Genomic DNA, 18,082 nt, shown 5'->3' on the forward strand with positions numbered 1-18,082 from the left:
ATCACAAAAGCCCAAATTTTTGTACATGCATGGCAAATAGTCACAATGAAAAATGTGTCTGTATTTTGGTTCACAACATTCTTTACCTTCCACTGACACCTTCTGAGTTAATCTCTAATCATCCAGATTGCCAGAAAACACCCAACAGAAAGCCAAAACCTGAACTTCAGGCTATGTTAAGAGACCTTATAGAATGGAGCCAATCAGAAACGTACACTGAAAATAAGGAGCTGTACAAGACAGTAGAGAGGGCACACAGACAAGTTTTTTCAAACTTCAGTATTCGGTCAAGAAAAAGAAAAATAACTGCACTGCATGTCTATCGGCAACAGGTAAAAATGGCAAAACGTGTAATTACAATGAATTACATTTGTAAATGAAAAAACAGAAGGAAAAGAGGAAAAAAGCAAAAATAATTTGCAATACAACCCTATTGTAGTGTTTAGTAAACACAAAAAATGTTTGCAATTAAGTTTCTTTGGAATCTGCCATTAATAAATTGCATGAGATGCAAAACATCTGATATGACAATGTAATCAAAATATAAATTACTTGTTTCTAATTGCTCTTTGTATTGAGTATCCTAAAAAGCATAATAAACAGGCTAGCATGTGTAGTGCAGATGAAAAAGACATCTTGTAATGTTTTGTTTTATTTTATTTTTTGTACTGCTGAACAGTGACAATCAACAAGAAACAATCATTTGAAACAATGGAAGTACTAAATAAAGTGGGGTGAAATCTTACTCATCTTTGGAGACTTTTGATTTCAGTGCTCTTATCTTTTCCTTAAGACAGGCATCAATTATTGTAAAAGTGCCCTTAATCACAGCAGGACCAAGACCATGTGTTGCCAGGCCAAATGTTTCCCAATTATTCTCCAAAGCTTCTTGTAAAGCTTTCATGGTCTTCCTGCAATTTAAAATATCAACAGCTGTTTAGTTTTCCAGTTCACCTGAGTATTAAATAATTTAGTTAATGTTAAGTGTAACAGTAAATTGTTACTAAATTACCTGCAGTCTTCTGTTTTGAACATGGCTTCATTGACATTTCCCTCTTCCAACAGGGCTTCAGCCACTTTTTTCTGGGGGATGAATTTTGTTGCCAGGTACATGATGTCACCAGCCAGATCTCTGCATTCATCTAAAATATAATTAAATTTAATATAATAATAATAATAATATAATTATTTTTAATTATGGATACACTCAAAAAATAACCATGGCATGGTTGTGGGTGCCAGATGAGCTGGTTTGAATATTTCAGAACATGCTGATCTACTGGGACATTTCACTCACAAGAGTCTTTAGTGTTTACACAGAACTGTAAAAAAAAACAAACAAACAAAAAAAAACTATTGAATAACCATTTATTATGGGGGTGGAAATCTGGTATTCTGCAGAATATTGTTATTGGCTGCTGTTATAGCCCACCTACCTCAAGGTTCAATGTCTTGTGCATGCTAAAATGATTTTCTGCTTACAGTGCCATGGTTTATACATAGTAATTGCATAACAATAGTTACAAATAATGTGTAAAGTCAGTTGAAATTATATTGTTATATAAAATCTTACTATAATATGAATTTTGTGATTCAAAGGCACAAAACTATGATACTGGTATCAGAATTCCCTTTAAAGTTATTACTTCTACTATAGTATTACCTTCACAAAGTTTGGAGCACTGTGAAGTTAACTTTGTACGCTTTGAGGGCTTCACCTCCAACTCCTCTATAATTTTCTTTTTTTGTCCCTTGGCCTTCCGGAGATAAGCCACTATAGTGTTTGCAGAGTAGCTCTCTGGCAGAGAGCATCTTCTCTGTAGCTCATCTGATGTGACCAGGTATCTGAAATATCAATGTGTTACATATATTATAATGATCTTGAAAAGGTGGCGGTACTTTCTTTTAAAAATCCTCTTTAGATACATAGGAACACAAAAGTAAGAAGGGTTTGGACCATGGCATTAAGTTATTTTTTTTTTAAATAAATGGGACTGATCTAGAGCATATTTTGCTTTAATTAAACCCATTTAAAGAAAAAATGCACTAACCTTTTTGCTTGGTGAAAGTCTGACACTTTTAAAGCACTTTCCACTAGGATGTCACTCAGACAGGCTGAAATGCGAGCAGCTACCGTCGGGTCATCTGGTGGGAATGAGAAGTAGAGTTGGGTGTCATCAGCGTAGCAGTGATAAGAAAAGGCATGCTTCTGAATGACAGATTCTAATGACGTCATGTAGATGGAGAAGAGAAGTGGTCCAAGTACTGAGCCTTGAGGAACCCCAGTAGCAAGGTGTTGTGACTTCGAAACATCACCCCTCCAAGACACACTGAAGGATCTGAGGTAGGACTTAACACACAGCAGTCAATATGAATCTATTGAATACTCCTGCCCCAAGAGCAGCATAAACTAAAAATAACAGCGATATGAAACCACTGAATATAAAAAAAAGGGATATGAAACCACTGAATATTAGAAATAACATAGATATGAATCTATTGAATACTCCTGCCCCGATAGCAGCATAGACTAAAAATAACAGCGATATGAAATCACTGAATATTAAAAATAACAGCGATATGAAAAGACAGAATATTAAAAATAACAGCGGTATGAATCTATTGAATACTTCTGCCCTGAGAACAGCATAGACTAAAAATAACAGCGATATGAAACCACTGAATATTAAAAATAAAAGAAATATGAATCTATTGAATACTTCTGCCCCGAGAGCAGCAGACTAAAAATAACAGCGATATGAAACCACTGAATATTAAAAACAACAGAAATATGAATCTATTGAATACTTCTGCCCTGAGAGCAGCATAGACTAAAAATAACAGCGATATGAAACCACTGAATATTAAAAATAACAGCGATATGAAAACACTGAATATTAAAAATAACAGAAATATGAATCTATTGAATACTTCTGCCCTGAGAGCAGCATAGACTAAAAATAACAGCGATGAAACCACTGAATATTAAAAATAACAGCTATATGAATCTATTGAATACTACTGCCCCGAGACCAGCATAGACTAAAAATGACAGCGATATGAAACCACTGAATATTAAAAATAACAGAAATATGAATCTATTGAATACTTCTGCCCCGAGAGCAGCATAGACTAAAAATAACAGCGATATGAAACCACTGAATATTAAAAATAACAGCGATATGAATCTGTTGAATACTCCTGCCCCTAGAGCAGCAGACTAAAAATGACAGCGATATGAAACCACTGAATATAAAAAATAACAGCGATATGAGTCTATTTAATACTCCTGCCCCAAGAGCAGCAGACTAAAAATAACAGTGATATGAAACCACTGAATATTAAAAATAACAACGAAATTAATTTATTGAATACTCCTGCCCTGAGAGCAGCATAGACTAAAAATAACAGCGATATGAAACCACTGAATATTAAAAATAACAGCAATATGAAAACACTGAATATTAAAAATAACAGCGATATGAATCTGTTGAATACTCCTGCCCCTAGAGCAGCAGACTAAAAATGACAGCGATATGAAACCACTGAATATTAAAAATAACAACGAAATTAATTTATTGAATACTCCTGCCCTGAGAGCAGCATAGACTAAAAATAACAGTGATATGAAACCACTGAATATTAAAAATAACAACGAAATTAATTTATTGAATACTCCTGCCCCAAGAGCATCAGACTAAAAATAACAGCAATACGAAACCACTGAATATTAAAAATAACAGAAATATGAATCTATTTAATACTCCTGCCCCGAGAGCAGCATAGACTAAAAATAACAGCGACATGAAACCACTGAATATTAAAAATAACAGAAATATGAATCTATTGAATTCTTCTGCCTCGAGAGCAGCATAGACTAAAAATAACAGCGACATGAAACCACTGAATATTAAAAATAACAGAAATATGAATCTATTGAATTCTTCTGCCCCGAGAGCAGCATAGACTAAAAAGAAAAGCGATATGAAACCACTGAATATTAAAAATAACAGCGATATGAAAACACTGAATATTAAAAATAACAGAAATAAGAATCTATTGAATACTTCTGCCCCGAGTCCAGCATAAAAATAACAGCGATATGAAATCACTGAATATTAAAAATAACAGAAATATGAATCTATTTAATACTCCTGCCCCGAGAGCAGCATAGACTAAAAATAACAGCGATATGAAACCACTGAATATTAAAAATAACAGAAATTTGAATCTATTGAATACTTCTGCCCCGAGAGCAGCAGACTAAAAATAACAGCGATATGAAACCACTGAATATTAAAAATAACAGAAATATGAATCTATTGAATACTTCTGCCCCGAGAGCAGCATAGACTAAAAATAACAGCGATATGAAACCACTGAATATTAAAAATAACAGCGATATGAAAACACTGAATATTAAAAATAACAGAAATATGAATCTATTGAATACTTCTGCCCTGAGAGCAGCATAGACTAAAAAATAACAGCGATGAAACCACTGAATATTAGAAATAACATAGATATGAATCTATTGAATACTCCTGCCCCGATAGCAGCATAGACTAAAAATAACAGCGATATGAAATCACTGAATATTAAAAATAACAGCGATATGAAAAGACAGAATATTAAAAATAACAGCGGTATGAATCTATTGAATACTTCTGCCCTGAGAACAGCATAGACTAAAAATAACAGCGATATGAAACCACTGAATATTAAAAATAACAGAAATTTGAATCTATTGAATACTTCTGCCCCGAGAGCAGCAGACTAAAAATAACAGCAATATGAAACCACTGAATATTAAAAATAACAGAAATATGAATCTATTGAATACTTCTGCCCCGAGAGCAGCAGACTAAAAATAACAGCGATATGAAACCACTGAATATTAAAAATAACAGAAATATGAATCTATTGAATACTTCTGCCCTGAGAGCAGCATAGACTAAAAATAACAGCGATATGAAACCACTGAATATTAAAAATAACAGCGATATGAAAACACTGAATATTAAAAATAACAGAAATATGAATCTATTGAATACTTCTGCCCTGAGAGCAGCATAGACTAAAAATAGCAGCGATGAAACCACTGAATATTAAAAATAACAGCTATATGAATCTATTGAATACTACTGCCCCGAGACCAGCATAGACTAAAAATGACAGCGATATGAAACCACTGAATATTAAAAATAACAGAAATATGAATCTATTGAATACTTCTGCCCCGAGAGCAGCATAGACTAAAAATAACAGCGATATGAAACCACTGAATATTAAAAATAACAGCGATATGAATCTGTTGAATACTCCTGCCCCTAGAGCAGCAGACTAAAAATGACAGCGATATGAAACCACTGAATATTAAAAATAACAGCGATATGAGTCTATTTAATACTCCTGCCCCAAGAGCAGCAGACTAAAAATAACAGTGATATGAAACCACTGAATATTAAAAATAACAACGAAATTAATTTATTGAATACTCCTGCCCTGAGATCAGCATAGACTAAAAATAACAGCGATATGAAACCACTGAATATTAAAAATAACAGCGATATGAAAACACTGAATATTAAAAATAACAGCGATATGAATCTGTTGAATACTCCTGCCCCTAGAGCAGCAGACTAAAAATGACAGCGATATGAAACCACTGAATATTAAAAATAACAACGAAATTAATTTATTGAATACTCCTGCCCTGAGAGCAGCATAGACTAAAAATAACAGTGATATGAAACCACTGAATATTAAAAATAACAACGAAATGAATTTATTGAATACTCCTGCCCCAAGAGCAGCAGACTAAAAATAACAGCAATACGAAACCACTGAATATTAAAAATAACAGAAATATGAATCTATTTAATACTCCTGCCCCGAGAGCAGCATAGACTAAAAATAACAGCGACATGAAACCACTGAATATTAAAAATAACAGAAATATGAATCTATTGAATTCTTCTGCCTCGAGAGCAGCATAGACTAAAAATAACAGCGAGATGAAACCACTGAATATTAAAAATAACAGAAATATGAATCTATTGAATTCTTCTGCCCCGAGAGCAGCATAGACTAAAAAGAAAAGCGATATGAAACCACTGAATATTAAAAATAACAGCGATATGAAAACACTGAATATTAAAAATAACAGAAATAAGAATCTATTGAATACTTCTGCCCCGAGTCCAGCATAAAAATAACAGCGATATGAAATCACTGAATATTAAAAATAACAGAAATATGAATCTATTTAATACTCCTGCCCCGAGAGCAGCATAGACTAAAAATAACAGCGATATGAAACCACTGAATATTAAAAATAACAGAAATTTGAATCTATTGAATACTTCTGCCCCGAGAGCAGCAGACTAAAAATAACAGCGATATGAAACCACTGAATATTAAAAATAACAGAAATATGAATCTATTGAATACTTCTGCCCCGAGAGCAGCATAGACTAAAAATAACAGCGATATGAAACCACTGAATATTAAAAATAACAGCGATATGAAAACACTGAATATTAAAAATAACAGAAATATGAATCTATTGAATACTTCTGCCCTGAGAGCAGCATAGACTAAAAAATAACAGCGATGAAACCACTGAATATTAAATTTAACAGCTATATGAATCTATTGAATACTACTGCCCCGAGAGCAGCATAGACTAAAAATGACAGCGATATGAAACCACTGAATATTAAAAATAACAGAAATATGAATCTATTGAATACTTCTGCCTGAGAGCAGCATAGACTAAAAATAACAGCGATATGAAACCACTGAATATTAAAAATAACAGCGATATGAATCTGTTGAATACTCCTGCCCCTAGAGCAGCAGACTAAAAATGACAGGGATATGAAACCACTGAATATTAAAAATAACAGCGATATGAGTCTATTTAATACTTCTGCCCCAAGAGCAGCAGACTAAAAATAACAGTGATATGAAACCACTGAATATTAAAAATAACAACGAAATTAATTTATTGAATACTCCTGCCCTGAGAGCAGCATAGATTAAAAATAACAGCGATATGAAAACACTGAATATTAAAAATAACAGATATATGAATCTATTGAATACTTCTGCCCCAAGAGCAGCATAGACTAAAAATAACAGTGATATGAAACCACTGAATATTAAAAATAACAACAAAATTAATTTATTGAATACTCCTGCCCCAAGAGCAGCAGACTAAAAATAACAGCAATACGAAACCACTGAATATTAAAAATAATATCAATTTGAATCTATTGAATACTCCTGCCCCAAGAGCAGCATTGACTAAAAAGAAAAGCGATATGAAACCAATGAATATTAAAAATAACAGCGATATGAAACACTGAATATTAAAAATAACAGAAATATGAATCTATTGAATACTTCTGCTCCGAGTCCAGCATAAAAATAACAGCGATATGAAATCACTGAATATTAAAAATAACAGAAATATGAATCTATTGAATTCTTCTGCCTTGAGAGCAGCATATACTAAAAATAACAGCGATATGAAACCACTGAATATTAAAAATAACAGAAATATGAATCTATTGAATTCTTCTGCCCCGAGAGCAGCATAGACTAAAAAGAAAAGCAATATGAAACCACTGAATATTAAAAAATAACAGCGATATGAAAACACTGAATATTAAAAATAACAGAAATATGAATCTATTGAATACTTCTGCCCCGAGTCCAGCATAAAAATAACAGCGATATGAAATCAATGAATATTAAAAATAACAGAAATTTGAATCTATTGAATACTTCTGCCCCGAGAGCAGCAGACTAAAAATAACAGCGATATGAAACCACTGAATATTAAAAATAACAGAAATATGAATCTATTGAATACTTCTGCCCCAAGAGCAGCATAGACTAAAAATAACAGCGATATGAAACCACTGAATATTAAAAATAACAGCGATATGAAAACACTGAATATTAAAAATAACAGAAATATGAATCTATTGAATACTTCTGCCCTGAGAGCAGCATAGACTAAAAAATAACAGCGATGAAACCACTGAATATTAAATTTAACAGCTATATGAATCTATTGAATACTACTGCCCCGAGAGCAGCATAGACTAAAAATGACAGCGATATGAAACCACTGAATATTAAAAATAACAGAAATATGAATCTATTGAATACTTCTGCCTGAGAGCAGCATAGACTAAAAATAACAGCGATATGAAACCACTGAATATTAAAAATAACAGCGATATGAATCTGTTGAATACTCCTGCCCCTAGAGCAGCAGACTAAAAATGACAGCGATATGAAACCACTGAATATTAAAAATAACAGCGATATGAGTCTATTTAATACTTCTGCCCCAAGAGCAGCAGACTAAAAATAACAGTGATATGAAACCACTGAATATTAAAAATAACGAAATTAATTTATTGAATACTCCTGCCCTGAGAGCAGCATTGACTAAAAAGAAAAGCGATATGAAACCAATGAATATTAAAAATAACAGCGATATGAAACACTGAATATTAAAAATAACAGAAATATGAATCTATTGAATACTTCTGCTCCGAGTCCAGCATAAAAATAACAGCGATATGAAATCACTGAATATTAAAAATAACAGAAATATGAATCTATTGAATTCTTCTGCCTTGAGAGCAGCATATACTAAAAATAACAGCGATATGAAACCACTGAATATTAAAAATAACAGAAATATGAATCTATTGAATTCTTCTGCCCCGAGAGCAGCATAGACTAAAAAGAAAAGCAATATGAAACCACTGAATATTAAAAAATAACAGCGATATGAAAACACTGAATATTAAAAATAACAGAAATATGAATCTATTGAATACTTCTGCCCCGAGTCCAGCATAAAAATAACAGCGATATGAAATCAATGAATATTAAAAATAACAGAAATATGACTCTATTTAATACTTCTGCCCCGAGAGCAGCAGACTAAAAATAACAGCGATATGAAACCACTGAATATTAAAAATAACAGAAATATGAATCTATTGAATACTTCTGCCCCGAGAGCAGCATAGACTAAAAATAACAGCGATATGAAACCACTGAATATTAAAAATAACAGCGATATGAATCTGTTGAATACTCCTGCCCCTAGAGCAGCAGACTAAAAATGACAGCGATATGAAACCACTGAATATTAAAAATAACAACGAAATTAATTTATTGAATACTCCTGCCCTGAGAGCAGCATAGACTAAAAATAACAGTGATATGAAACCACTGAATATTAAAAATAACAACGAAATTAATTTATTGAATACTCCTGCCCCAAGAGCATCAGACTAAAAATAACAGCAATACGAAACCACTGAATATTAAAAATAACAGAAATATGAATCTATTTAATACTCCTGCCCCGAGAGCAGCATAGACTAAAAATAACAGCGACATGAAACCACTGAATATTAAAAATAACAGAAATATGAATCTATTGAATTCTTCTGCCTCGAGAGCAGCATAGACTAAAAATAACAGCGACATGAAACCACTGAATATTAAAAATAACAGAAATATGAATCTATTGAATTCTTCTGCCCCGAGAGCAGCATAGACTAAAAAGAAAAGCGATATGAAACCACTGAATATTAAAAATAACAGCGATATGAAAACACTGAATATTAAAAATAACAGAAATAAGAATCTATTGAATACTTCTGCCCCGAGTCCAGCATAAAAATAACAGCGATATGAAATCACTGAATATTAAAAATAACAGAAATATGAATCTATTTAATACTCCTGCCCCGAGAGCAGCATAGACTAAAAATAACAGCGATATGAAACCACTGAATATTAAAAATAACAGAAATTTGAATCTATTGAATACTTCTGCCCCGAGAGCAGCAGACTAAAAATAACAGCGATATGAAACCACTGAATATTAAAAATAACAGAAATATGAATCTATTGAATACTTCTGCCCCGAGAGCAGCATAGACTAAAAATAACAGCGATATGAAACCACTGAATATTAAAAATAACAGCGATATGAAAACACTGAATATTAAAAATAACAGAAATATGAATCTATTGAATACTTCTGCCCTGAGAGCAGCATAGACTAAAAAATAACAGCGATGAAACCACTGAATATTAGAAATAACATAGATATGAATCTATTGAATACTCCTGCCCCGATAGCAGCATAGACTAAAAATAACAGCGATATGAAATCACTGAATATTAAAAATAACAGCGATATGAAAAGACAGAATATTAAAAATAACAGCGGTATGAATCTATTGAATACTTCTGCCCTGAGAACAGCATAGACTAAAAATAACAGCGATATGAAACCACTGAATATTAAAAATAACAGAAATTTGAATCTATTGAATACTTCTGCCCCGAGAGCAGCAGACTAAAAATAACAGCAATATGAAACCACTGAATATTAAAAATAACAGAAATATGAATCTATTGAATACTTCTGCCCCGAGAGCAGCAGACTAAAAATAACAGCGATATGAAACCACTGAATATTAAAAATAACAGAAATATGAATCTATTGAATACTTCTGCCCTGAGAGCAGCATAGACTAAAAATAACAGCGATATGAAACCACTGAATATTAAAAATAACAGCGATATGAAAACACTGAATATTAAAAATAACAGAAATATGAATCTATTGAATACTTCTGCCCTGAGAGCAGCATAGACTAAAAATAACAGCGATGAAACCACTGAATATTAAAAATAACAGCTATATGAATCTATTGAATACTACTGCCCCGAGACCAGCATAGACTAAAAATGACAGCGATATGAAACCACTGAATATTAAAAATAACAGCGTTATGAAAACACTGAATATTAAAAATAACAGCGATATGAATCTGTTGAATACTCCTGCCCCTAGAGCAGCAGACTAAAAATGACAGCGATATGAAACCACTGAATATTAAAAATAACAACGAAATTAATTTATTGAATACTCCTGCCCTGAGAGCAGCATAGACTAAAAATAACAGTGATATGAAACCACTGAATATTAAAAATAACAACGAAATTAATTTATTGAATACTCCTGCCCCAAGAGCAGCAGACTAAAAATAACAGCAATACGAAACCACTGAATATTAAAAATAACAGATATATGAATCTATTTAATACTCCTGCCCCGAGAGCAGCATAGACTAAAAATAACAGCGACATGAAACCACTGAATATTAAAAATACCAGAAATATGAATCTATTGAATTCTTCTGCCTCGAGAGCAGCATAGACTAAAAATAACAGCGAGATGAAACCACTGAATATTAAAAATAACAGAAATATGAATCTATTGAATTCTTCTGCCCCGAGAGCAGCATAGACTAAAAAGAAAAGCGATATGAAACCACTGAATATTAAAAATAACAGCGATATGAAAACACTGAATATTAAAAATAACAGAAATAAGAATCTATTGAATACTTCTGCCCCGAGTCCAGCATAAAAATAACAGCGATATGAAATCACTGAATATTAAAAATAACAGAAATATGAATCTATTTAATACTCCTGCCCCGAGAGCAGCATAGACTAAAAATAACAGCGATATGAAACCACTGAATATTAAAAATAACAGAAATTTGAATCTATTGAATACTTCTGCCCCGAGAGCAGCAGACTAAAAATAACAGCGATATGAAACCACTGAATATTAAAAATAACAGAAATATGAATCTATTGAATACTTCTGCCCCGAGAGCAGCATAGACTAAAAATAACAGCGATATGAAACCACTGAATATTAAAAATAACAGCGATATGAAAACACTGAATATTAAAAATAACAGAAATATGAATCTATTGAATACTTCTGCCCTGAGAGCAGCATAGACTAAAAATAACAGCGATGAAACCACTGAATATTAAATTTAACATCTATATGAATCTATTGAATACTACTGCCCCGAGAGCAGCATAGACTAAAAATGACAGCGATATGAAACCACTGAATATTAAAAATAACAGAAATATGAATCTATTGAATACTTCTGCCTGAGAGCAGCATAGACTAAAAATAACAGCGATATGAAACCACTGAATATTAAAAATAACAGCGATATGAATCTGTTGAATACTCATGCCCCTAGAGCAGCAGACTAAAAATGACAGCGATATGAAACCACTGAATATTAAAAATAACAGCGATATGAGTCTATTTAATACTCCTGCCCCAAGAGCAGCAGACTAAAAATAACAGTGATATGAAACCACTGAATATTAAAAATAACAACGAAATTAATTTATTGAATACTCCTGCCCTGAGAGCAGCATAGACTAAAAATAACAGCGATATGAAACCACTGAATATTAAAAATAACAGCGATATGAAAACACTGAATATTAAAAATAACAGCGATATGAATCTGTTGAATACTCCTGCCCCTAGAGCAGCAGACTAAAAATGACAGCGATATGAAACCACTGAATATTAAAAATAACAACGAAATTAATTTATTGAATACTCCTGCCCTGAGAGCAGCATAGACTAAAAATAACAGTGATATGAAACCACTGAATATTAAAAATAACAACGAAATTAATTTATTGAATACTCCTGCCCCAAGAGCAGCAGACTAAAAATAACAGCAATACGAAACCACTGAATATTAAAAATAACAGAAATATGAATCTATTTAATACTCCTGCCCCGAGAGCAGCATAGACTAAAAATAACAGCGACATGAAACCACTGAATATTAAAAATAACAGAAATATGAATCTATTGAATTCTTCTGCCTCGAGAGCAGCATAGACTAAAAATAACAGCGAGATGAAACCACTGAATATTAAAAATAACAGAAATATGAATCTATTGAATTCTTCTGCCCCGAGAGCAGCATAGACTAAAAAGAAAAGCGATATGAAAACACTGAATATTAAAAATAACAGCGATATGAAAACACTGAATATTAAAAATAACAGAAATAAGAATCTATTGAATACTTCTGCCCCGAGTCCAGCATAAAAATAACAGCGATATGAAATCACTGAATATTAAAAATAACAGAAATATGAATCTATTTAATACTCCTGCCCCGAGAGCAGCATAGACTAAAAATAACAGCGATATGAAACCACTGAATATTAAAAATAACAGAAATTTGAATCTATTGAATACTTCTGCCCTGAGAGCAGCATAGACTAAAAAATAACAGCGATGAAACCACTGAATATTAAATTTAACAGCTATATGAATCTATTGAATACTACTGCCCCGAGAGCAGCATAGACTAAAAATGACAGCGATATGAAACCACTGAATATTAAAAATAACAGAAATATGAATCTATTGAATACTTCTGCCTGAGAGCAGCATAGACTAAAAATAACAGCGATATGAAACCACTGAATATTAAAAATAACAGCGATATGAATCTGTTGAATACGCCTGCCCCTAGAGCAGCAGACTAAAAATGACAGCGATATGAAACCACTGAATATTAAAAATAACAGCGATATGAGTCTATTTAATACTCCTGCCCCAAGAGCAGCAGACTAAAAATAACAGTGATATGAAACCACTGAATATTAAAAATAACAACGAAATTAATTTATTGAATACTCCTGCCCTGAGAGCAGCATAGATTAAAAATAACAGCGATATGAAAACACTGAATATTAAAAATAACAGAAATATGAATCTATTGAATACTTCTGCCCCAAGAGCAGCATAGACTAAAAATAACAGTGATATGAAACCACTGAATATTAAAAATAACAACGAAATTAATTTATTGAATACTCCTGCCCCAAGAGCAGCAGACTAAAAATAACAGCAATACGAAACCACTGAATATTAAAAATAATATCAATTTGAATCTATTGAATACTCCTGCCCCAAGAGCAGCATTGACTAAAAAGAAAAGCGATATGAAACCAATGAATATTAAAAATAACAGCGATATGAAACACTGAATATTAAAAATAACAGAAATATGAATCTATTGAATACTTCTGCTCCGAGTCCAGCATAAAAATAACAGCGATATGAAATCACTGAATATTAAAAATAACAGAAATATGAATCTATTGAATTCTTCTGCCTTGAGAGCAGCATAGACTAAAAATAACAGCGATATGAAACCACTGAATATTAAAAATAACAGAAATATGAATCTATTGAATTCTTCTGCCCTGAGAGCAGCATAGACTAAAAAGAAAAGCAATATGAAACCACTGAATATTAAAAAATAACAGCGATATGAAAACACTGAATATTAAAAATAACAGAAATATGAATCTATTAAATACTTCTGCCCCGAGTCCAGCATAAAAATAACAGCGATATGAAATCAATGAATATTAAAAATAACAGAAATATGACTCTATTTAATACTCCTGCCCCGAGGGCAGCATAGACTAAATATAACAGCGATATGAAAACACTGAATATTAAAAATAACAGAAATATGAATCTATTGAATACTTCTGCCCTGAGAGCAGCATAGACTAAAAATAACAGCGATGAAACCACTGAATATTAAATTTAACAGCTATATGAATCTATTGAATACTACTGCCCCGAGAGCAGCATAGACTAAAAATGACAGCGATATGAAACCACTGAATATTAAAAATAACAGAAATATGAATCTATTGAATTCTTCTGCCTTGAGAGCAGCATAGACTAAAAATAACAGCGATATGAAACCACTGAATATTAAAAATAACAGAAATATGAATCTATTGAATTCTTCTGCCCCGAGAGCAGCATAGACTAAAAAGAAAAGCAATATGAAACCACTGAATATTAAAAAATAACAGCGATATGAAAACACTGAATATTAAAAATAACAGAAATATGAATCTATTGAATACTTCTGCCCCGAGTCCAGCATAAAAATAACAGCGATATGAAATCAATGAATATTAAAAATAACAGAAATATGACTCTATTTAATACTCCTGCCCCGAGGGCAGCATAGACTAAATATAACAGCGATATGAAAACACTGAATATTAAAAATAACAGAAATATGAATCTATTGAATACTTCTGCCCTGAGAGCAGCATAGACTAAAAATAACAGCGATGAAACCACTGAATATTAAATTTAACAGCTATATGAATCTATTGAATACTACTGCCCCGAGAGAAGCATAGACTAAAAATGACAGCGATATGAAACCACTGAATATTAAAAATAACAGAAATATGAATCTATTGAATTCTTCTGCCTTGAGAGCAGCATAGACTAAAAATAACAGCGATATGAAACCACTGAATATTAAAAATAACAGAAATATGAATCTATTGAATTCTTCTGCCCCGAGAGCAGCATAGACTAAAAAGAAAAGCAATATGAAACCACTGAATATTAAAAAATAACAGCGATATGAAAACACTGAATATTAAAAATAACAGAAATATGAATCTATTGAATACTTCTGCCCCGAGTCCAGCATAAAAATAACAGCGATATGAAATCAATGAATATTAAAAATAACAGAAATATGACTCTATTTAATACTCCTGCCCCGAGGGCAGCATAGACTAAATATAACAGCGATATGAAAACACTGAATATTAAAAATAACAGAAATATGAATCTATTGAATACTTCTGCCCTGAGAGCAGCATAGACTAAAAATAACAGCGATGAAACCACTGAATATTAAATTTAACAGCTATATGAATCTATTGAATACTACTGCCCCGAGAGCAGCATAGACTAAAAATGACAGCGATATGAAACCACTGAATATTAAAAATAACAGAAATATGAATCTATTGAATACTTCTGCCTGAGAGCAGCATAGACTAAAAATAACAGCGATATGAAACCACTGAATATTAAAAATAACAGCGATATGAATCTGTTGAATACTCCTGCCCCTAGAGCAGCAGACTAAAAATGACAGCGATATGAAACCACTGAATATTAAAAATAACAGCGATATGAGTCTATTTAATACTCCTGCCCCAAGAGCAGCAGACTAAAAATAACAGTGATATGAAACCACTGAATATTAAAAATAACAACGAAATTAATTTATTGAATACTCCTGCCCTGAGAGCAGCATAGACTAAAAATAACAGCGATATGAAACCACTGAATATTAAAAATAACAGCGATATGAAAACACTGAATATTAAAAATAACAGCGATATGAATCTGTTGAATACTCCTGCCCCTAGAGCAGCAGACTAAAAATGACAGCGATATGAAACCACTGAATATTAAAAATAACAACGAAATTAATTTATTGAATACTCCTGCCCTGAGAGCAGCATAGACTAAAAATAACAGTGATATGAAACCACTGAATATTAAAAATAACAACGAAATTAATTTATTGAATACTCCTGCCCCAAGAGCAGCAGACTAAAAATAACAGCAATACGAAACCACTGAATATTAAAAATAACAGAAATATGAATCTATTTAATACTCCTGCCCCGAGAGCAGCATAGACTAAAAATAACAGCGACATGAAACCACTGAATATTAAAAATAACAGAAATATGAATCTATTGAATTCTTCTGCCTCGAGAGCAGCATAGACTAAAAATAACAGCGAGATGAAACCACTGAATATTAAAAATAACAGAAATATGAATCTATTGAATTCTTCTGCCCGAGAGCAGCATAGACTAAAAAGAAAAGCGATATGAAAACACTGAATATTAAAAATAACAGCGATATGAAAACACTGAATATTAAAAATAACAGAAATAAGAATCTATTGAATACTTCTGCCCCGAGTCCAGCATAAAAATAACAGCGATATGAAATCACTGAATATTAAAAATAACAGAAATATGAATCTATTTAATACTCCTGCCCCGAGAGCAGCATAGACTAAAAATAACAGCGATATGAAACCACTGAATATTAAAAATAACAGCGATATGAATCTATTGAATACTTCTGCCCCGAGAGCAGGATAGACTAAAAAGAAAAGCGATATGAAACCACTGAATATTAAAAATAACAGCGATATGAAAACACTGAATATTAAAATAACAGAAATATGAATCTATTGAATACTTCTGCCCCAAGAGCAGCAGACTAAAAATAACAGCAATACGAAACCACTGAATATTAAAAATAACAGAAATATGAAACTATTGAATACTTCTGCCCCAAGAGCAGCATAGACTAAAAATAACAGCGATATGAAACCACTGAATATTAAAAATAACAGAAATATGAATCTATTAAATACTTCTGCCCCGAGAGCAGCATAGACTAAAAATAACAGCGCTAAAACCATTTAATATAAAAAATAACAGCGATATGAATCTATTGAATACTCCTGCCCAAGAGCAATATAGACTAAAAATGACAGCGAAACCACTGAATATTAAAAAAACAGAAATATGAATATATTGAATACTCCTGCCCAAGAGCAACATAGACTAAAAATAACAGCGATAAGAAACCACTGAATATTTAAAATAACATCGATATGAATCTATTGAATTCTTCTGCTCCGAGAGCAGCATAGACTAAAAATAACAGCGATATGAAACCACTGAATATTAAAAATAACAGAAATATGAATCTATTGAATACTTCTGCCCCGAGAGCAGCATAGACTAAAAATAACAGCGATATGAAACCACTGAATATTAAAAATAACAGAAATATGAATCTATTGAATACTTCTGCCCCGAGAGCAGCAGACTAAAAATAAAAGAGATATGAAGTATGTTAGTCCCGCTTGCAGCGCTAGGGCGGGGGATGTATTAATTTGAAGGAAATGTCGCGGCTTGAACGAATTATGTGATCGCATATATCGGCTTCACAGACAGCGGGGTAGGTTAGCACTGGAAAACCATGTTTTACCATAGTTATCCAATTAAGTTAACATCTTTGGCGCGGTAAACTGAAAAACTCGAATCAAAATACGATCGGATGTTTAGACGATGATTATTATTTTTGTGCACTTGTTCCCCTAATTATCTTAGTACACATAAAGGCTGTTTATGTTTTTTTTTTTTTTAAAAAACAATATATCGTAAATTTACTTACCATACAATAAATGTGATCTCTCAGTCCAATGAACAGTCGATAACGTATCTTCCCTCCAAA

At 32.2% G+C, this 18,082-nt stretch overlaps 1 protein-coding gene across 1 annotated transcript; it reads right to left on the bottom strand.

Annotated features, from left to right (window-relative positions):
* Positions 1 to 636: 636 nt before the first annotated feature.
* LOC128013609 (uncharacterized) lies at positions 637 to 2,517 on the bottom strand. The gene is made up of 4 exons (XM_052596725.1): positions 2,052 to 2,517; positions 1,664 to 1,845; positions 1,013 to 1,142; positions 637 to 911 (listed from the first exon to the last, which is right to left on the bottom strand). The coding sequence occupies exons 1-4, from the start codon at positions 2,234 to 2,236 to the stop codon at positions 743 to 745; spliced, it is 666 nt and encodes a 221-aa protein (XP_052452685.1). The 5' UTR covers positions 2,237 to 2,517; the 3' UTR covers positions 637 to 742.
* Positions 2,518 to 18,082: the final 15,565 nt, after the last annotated feature.

This window comes from Carassius gibelio, chromosome B24 (assembly GCF_023724105.1).
Source record: "Carassius gibelio isolate Cgi1373 ecotype wild population from Czech Republic chromosome B24, carGib1.2-hapl.c, whole genome shotgun sequence".
Taxonomy (NCBI): Eukaryota; Metazoa; Chordata; class Actinopteri; order Cypriniformes; family Cyprinidae; genus Carassius; species Carassius gibelio.